At 47.3% G+C, this 6,233-nt stretch overlaps 1 protein-coding gene across 3 annotated transcripts in view; it reads right to left on the bottom strand.

The window, feature by feature from the left end:
• The window catches only part of STX5 (syntaxin 5), a 33,870-nt gene that overhangs the window by 17,484 nt on the left and 10,153 nt on the right, over nt 1–6,233 (bottom strand). For 2 of the 3 annotated variants that reach the window (XM_008053593.1, XM_021710224.1), the window contains exons 5-7: nt 1,830–1,946; nt 1,690–1,746; nt 1,454–1,535 (exon numbers count right to left, since the gene is read on the bottom strand). In XM_008053593.1, coding sequence (XP_008051784.1) covers nt 1,454–1,535; nt 1,690–1,746; nt 1,830–1,946 — 256 coding nt within the window. The remainder of the gene's footprint in view (nt 1–1,453; nt 1,536–1,689; nt 1,747–1,829; nt 1,947–6,233) is intronic. The other variant, XM_008053594.2, reaches the window with a different exon arrangement.

Raw genomic sequence — 6,233 nt, 5'->3', positions numbered from 1 at the left:
CAAAAAAAAAAAAAAAAAGAAAGAAAAAAGAAAAAAAAAAAAGTAAATTCAAGCCCATATACTCTGGATTTGAATCCCAGCTCTGGCACTTACTAGCCTTATGACCCTGGACAAGTCATTTAACCTCTCTGAGCCTCAATTTTCTCACCTGCAAAATGGGGATATTAATAGTTCTTTCTTTTCTTTTTTTGAGTTGGAGTCTCACTCTGTCACCCAGGCTGGAGTGCAGTGGCATGCCACAGCCACCACAGCCTCAACCTGCTGGGCTTAGGTGATCCTTCCGCCTTAGCCTTCCATGTAGCTAGAACTACAGGCATACACCACCACACCTGGCTAATTTTTTTTTTTAATTTATTGTAGAGATAAGAACTTGCCAAGTTGCCCAGAGCTTGAACCCATAGGGTCAGGCAATTCTCTCAGCTCAGCCTGCCAAAGTGCTGGGATTATAGATGTGAGCCACCACGCCTGGCAATTTTTTGATTTATTGTAGAGATGGGGTCTCACCAAATTGCCCAGGCTGGACTTGAACCCCTAGACTCAAGCAATTCTCTTGCCTCAGTCTCCCAAAGTGCGGGGATTACAAATTTGAGCCACCGTGCCCTGCTGTTTTTTTTTAAGTAGGAGTCTCACTCTGTCACCCAGGTTAGAGGGCAGTGGCACATTCATGGCCACTGCAGCCTCAACCTGTTGGGCTCAGGTGATCCTTCTGACTCAGCTTTCCAAGTAGCTGGAACCACAAGTGAGCGCTACCACACGTGGTTAATTTTTTTTATTTATCGTAGACACAAGGTCTTGCCAAGTTGCCCAGGCTGGTCTCGAACCTCCGGACTCAGGCATTCCTCTTGCTTCTGCCTCCCAAATTACTGGGATTACAGGTGTGAGCTACTGCACCTGGCAGTAGTTGCTTTCTAAAAGAGTGGTAGTGAAAATTAAATCAGAGAATATGAATAAAGTGCAAAAATATTATGTATTGTCATTCTTCTGAATTTAACTTCCTTATTTAAGTAAGGGTCTCACCCTGTCACCCAGGCTGGAGTGCAGTGGCACAATCATGGCTCACCATAGCCTCAAAACCTTGGGCTCAGGTGATCCTCCCACCTCAGCCTCCTGAGTAGCTGGGACTACAGGCACACATCACCTGAGGTCTCACTATGTTGCCCAAGCTGGGCTCAAACCATCCTCCCACCTTGGCCTCCCAAAGTGTTGGGATTATGGCATGAGTCACATGCTTGGCCTGCTTCTGAATATGACTAAATTCTTCCCCAAACAGTAAGGATATAGGAGGCTAAGTGTAGATCATAAATCCTAACAATCAGGTTTGGCCTCAGAGATAGAGTTTAGCAACTTCCTTGTTCCTTTATTCTTCTATCCAATACAGCATTTAGAGGATGCCATCGCAACCAGAATAACTAAGCCTCACCTTCCAGGGCTTCCTGCATTATCCCTGACTTACCCAGATGGTTGGGGGCAAGGGGTAGAGCTGATACAGGTGCCCGGGAGAACTGCTCCCTCCGGCTTCTCTGCTGCTTCAGGTTCTGAGAATAGGAAAGAAATGCAAAGGTAATGAGACTGCTAGAAAAGTAGGCACATTAAAGAGGTTCCATGATTCTATGGAACTTGTCCCTTCCCCATTTCCCTCTTAGATCCTAACCCGCATGTTTCAGTCCCTCCTACACAGATTCTTCTCACCTCTGTCCTAACTTCTAAAACTGATTTGAAGTCATTGGACATGGATGCCAGTTTTGACTGGAAGAAAAGGAAAAAGCATCAGCCAAAGACGACAATACCTTCCTCCCCTTTGTCACCCTCCTTTCTTCCCCAGGGCCCACCTGCAAGGAGACGACAATGGTGTTGGAATGGGTCTGCAGGTGCCGACCACTCTGGCTGCCCTTTGCCCTCACGAAATCCTGAAGCTGAGCAATTTGTTTGTTGAGGCTATTGATGTCCTGGTAAAAGAGCCCACAGAAAAACGAAGTATTAGCCAAAGAGTAGTGAGTCAGAACCTCTCCCCATGGCCATCTGTGGCAGGAAGGGCAGAGTGGAAGTTACTAGCAGGAGTGAGAGTATCCAAGTCAGACCAGAAGGGCCTGCTAGGATTTTCCAAGGTCTAGTGTTTGCTCTGGCTCAGTCCCTACAGAGAACAGTAAGAAAGAGGCAAAGTAGGGTCTTATCCACTGGTAAATGATTTCTTTACCCTCCATCCTACTGCCCTGATCCACTCTGTAAGGCCATGCTCATGGCCTCCATTTATTTTTTTGAGTTGGAGTCTCACTCTGTCGCCCAGGCAGGAGTCCAGTGGCATGCTCACAATCACCGCAGCCTCAATCTGGTGGGCTCAGGTGATCCTTCCACTTCAGGCTTCCAAGTAGCAGGAACTACAGGCGCATACCACCACGCCCAGGCAACTTTTAAAATTTATTGTAGAGACAAGGTCTCATCAAGTTGCCCAGGCTGGCCTCAAAATCCTGGGCTCAGGCAATCCTCTCACCTCTGTTTCCCAAAGTGCTAGATAAGTCACCGCACCCAGCTTATGGCCACCCTTTCAATGTCCAAAAATCTTGACCCAGAGCATGCTGACCAACAAAGCACCTGGAAAGTACTCAGGAAAAAGGAAGAGTCAAAGGCACCATAGTTTCCCAGAGGCATCACCAAAATGATTTTTATTTATTTATTTAGAGTTAACATCTTACTCGTTGTCACCCAGTATGGAGTGTAGTGGCATGCTCACGGTCACTGTAGCCTTGACCTGCTGGACTCAGGTGATCCTTCTGCCTCAGCCTTTCAAGTAGCTGGAATTACAGAATGCACACCACCACACCTCGCTAGTTTTTATGATTTATTGTAGAGTCGAGGTCTCATCAAGTTGCCCAGGCTGGTCTTGAACCCATGGGCTCAGGCAATTCACCTGCCTTGGCCTCCCAAAGAGTTGCACACTGAAGCTTTCTACACAAGACTAATGTGTCATCTGCTCCCCAATCCACCTGCCAAGAGCCAAGTGAGATGAGGTAGATGAAAGAGGAGGCTGGGGATGGCAGAGAAAGCTTTCCCAGCATAGCTAGAGTCAGAGAGGGACCAAAAAGAAGGATTGGAAGAAGTAAGGAAAAGTACAAGAGATAGGCTAAGATGGGTACAGTAGCTCACGCCTGTAATCACAGCACTTTGGGAGGCCAAAGTGAGAGAATTACCTGAGCTCAGGAGTTCAAGACCAGCCTGGGCAACTTGACAAGACCTGTCTCTACAATAAAACCAAAAATTAGCCAGACAGTGTGGCTGTAGTTCCAGCTACTTGGAAGGCTGGAGTGGAAGGACCACCTGAACCCAGCAGGTCGCGGTTGCAGTGGCCATGAGGATGACTCTGCACTCCAGGCTAGGCAACAGAGTGAGACTCACTTGAGCCCAGCAGGTCAAGACCAGCTGGGGCAAAAGAGTGAGATCTTGTCTCTACAAAAAAATCAAAAAATTAGCAGGGCATGGTAGCACACACCTACATTCCCAGCTACTTGGGAGGCTGAGGCAGAAGGATCACCTGAGCCCAGGAGGCCAAGACTGCAGTGAGCCATAATTGTGCCACCGTACTCCAGCCTGTGCAAGAGAGTGAGACCTCAACTCAAAACAGCAAAAATAAAAACAGCAACAAGGGGGGGGGGGTGGGATTAGCAGCAGTGGGAAACTGCCAGGGGATGGGGAGGGGGTACACCTCACCAACAAGAGTAGCTGCATAATGAAAATTTGTATACCTAACCCTAAATTGTGCTCCACATCTTTAAAATTTAAAAAAAATCAGTCAGGTGCGGTGGCTCAAGCCTATAATCCCAGCACTTTGGGTGACCGAGGCAAGAGGATTGCCTGAGCCCACAGTTTTGAGACCAGCCTGGGCAACATGGTGAAACCTCATCTCTACAATAAAAATTAAAAAAAAAAAAAATTAGCTGGGTGTGGTAGCACGTGCCCGTAGTTCCAGTTACTTGGAAGGTTGAGATGGAAAGATTGCCGACGCCCAGCAGGTCAAGACTGCAGTGGCCGGGAGCATGCCACTGCACTCCAGCCTGAGCGACAGAGTGAGACTCCAACTAAAAAAAAAAAAAAAAAAAAAAAGCCGGTCATGGTGGCTCATGTCTATAATCCCAGCCCACGGGTTCGAAACCAGCCTGGGCAACTTGGCGAGACCTCATCTCTACAATTAGTCAAAAAACTAGCCAGGCATAGTGGCATGTGCCTATAGTTCCAGCTACTTGGATGGTTGAGGCGGAAGGATCACCTGATCCTAGCTGGTTGAGGCTGTGGTGGCCGTGAGCATGCCATTGCACTCCAGCCTGGGCAACAGAATGAGATTCCAACTCAAAAAAAAAAAACACACACACACAAAAACGGGCTGGGCACGGTGGCTCATGCCCAGCACTTTGGGAGGCCGAGGTGAGAGGACTGTCTGAGCCCACGGGTTCGAGAATAGCTGAGAAACTTGGTGAGAACTCATCTCCACAATAAATCAAAAAATTAATTGGGCACAGTGGCATGTGCCTGTAGTTCCAGTTACTTGGAAGGTCAAGGCAACGGTAGCTGTGAGCAGCATGCCACTGCACTATTCCAGCATGGGTAACAGAGTGAGACTCCAACTCAAAAAAAAAAAGCAACAAAATAAAGCTAGATTGGATGACTTCTAGAGTTTCTCCAATTACAATACCAACACCAGTCAGTCTCTTGAGACTCCTGGATTCATTTCCACTGATGACCAGTCTGTTCATTTGAAGTTGCTATAGCTTCCTCACAGTCGTGTCCAAAATTACATGTTTCTCACCTGAGGTTCTAGCTTAGAAAATAGTACCACTTCCCATCTAGGCACTCAAACTAGAAGCTTCTAAGTCACATACTCACGTGTCCTTAACATACATGTATGTCACAAAGCAAGTATCTATTGAGTGCTTGCTACGGACTCAGCACTGTGCCAAACATACAGCTTTGTATTTTTTTACTGTGTGCCACACAACTTGCTAAGTAGCTTACAACTTTTACCTCTGTCCCTAAGTATAACACAGTAACAGAACTCCAATCCTCCCCCAAAAGTTATCACCCCTTCTTTCTTCTTTTCTATTTTGGTAAATGGCACCACAACTTACCAGGCACTCAGACTAAAAACTTAAGTCATCCTCAATTCCTCTCTTTTCTCCTAAATCCACATGGAATCTATGAGGAACTCACAAAGAACCTGTCTAATTCCTATATCTACTCTGAATCTGTACACTTCTCTCCCTCTCTACTGAACCCACCCTTGTTCAAACTGCCTTTTTTCTCTAAAAAAATCTCCAAGTTTCCAGCTTGCCTTCCTATCACAGCAACCAGAGTAATCTTTTAAACCAAAAACCAGATATGGCACCCCCATCCCTCTGCTTACGATCTCCCAAGAGCTTACACAAAATTTAGAACACACTGAGCACCATAACTCATGCCTGTAATCCCAGCACTTTGGGAGGTAGAGGCAAGAGGGCCTGCCTGAGCCCAGGGGTTCGAGACCAACCTGGGCAACTTGGTGAGACCTTGTCTCTACAATAATCAAGAAATTAGCCAGGACTGGTGGCACATGCCTATGGTTCCAGCTATGAGGAAGACTGAGACGGAAGGATAGCCTGAGCCCAGCAGGTCGAGGCTGCAGTGGCCATGAGCGTGACACTGCACTCCAGCCTGGGCAACAGTAAGACTCCAACTCAAAACAAACAAAAAAACCAAAAAAATTAGCCCAGCACGGTAGTGAGACTCCAACCCCCCAAAAAACACAACACAAATTCCTTAAATGGCACACACAGGTTCTCTCTGGTCAGGCCCCTGTCCAATTCTCCGACTCCACGCCCTAGCAGTCTCCTCTTCACTTGCTATGCTGCAGCCATACTGCATTCGTATGCTCATCAAATACAACAAGCTCACCCAAACTTCAGAACCTTTCCTTTGCTATTCATTCCCACTTTCTGGAATATGCTCCCACTGCAGCTCTGCATGACTAGCTTTTCCTCACCATTCTGGTCTCAAACGACAATTCTTTTTTTTGAGTTGGAGTCTCACTCTGTCGCCCAGATTGGAGTGCAGTGGCTGCTCCCGGCCACTGCAGCCTCGACCTGCTGGGCTCTGGCGATCCTTCCGCCTCAGCCCCTGAGTAGCTGGAATTACAGGCGCGCGCTACCATGCCTGGCTAATTTTTTTATTTTATTGTAGAGATGAGGTCTCGCCTGCCCAGGCGGGTCTCG

Source organism: Carlito syrichta, unplaced genomic scaffold (assembly GCF_000164805.1).
Source record: "Carlito syrichta isolate Samal-C Ts95f unplaced genomic scaffold, Tarsius_syrichta-2.0.1 Scaffold288315, whole genome shotgun sequence".
Lineage (NCBI taxonomy): Eukaryota > Metazoa > Chordata > Mammalia > Primates > Tarsiidae > Carlito > Carlito syrichta.
This window is presented reverse-complemented; position numbering and strand designations above follow the sequence as displayed.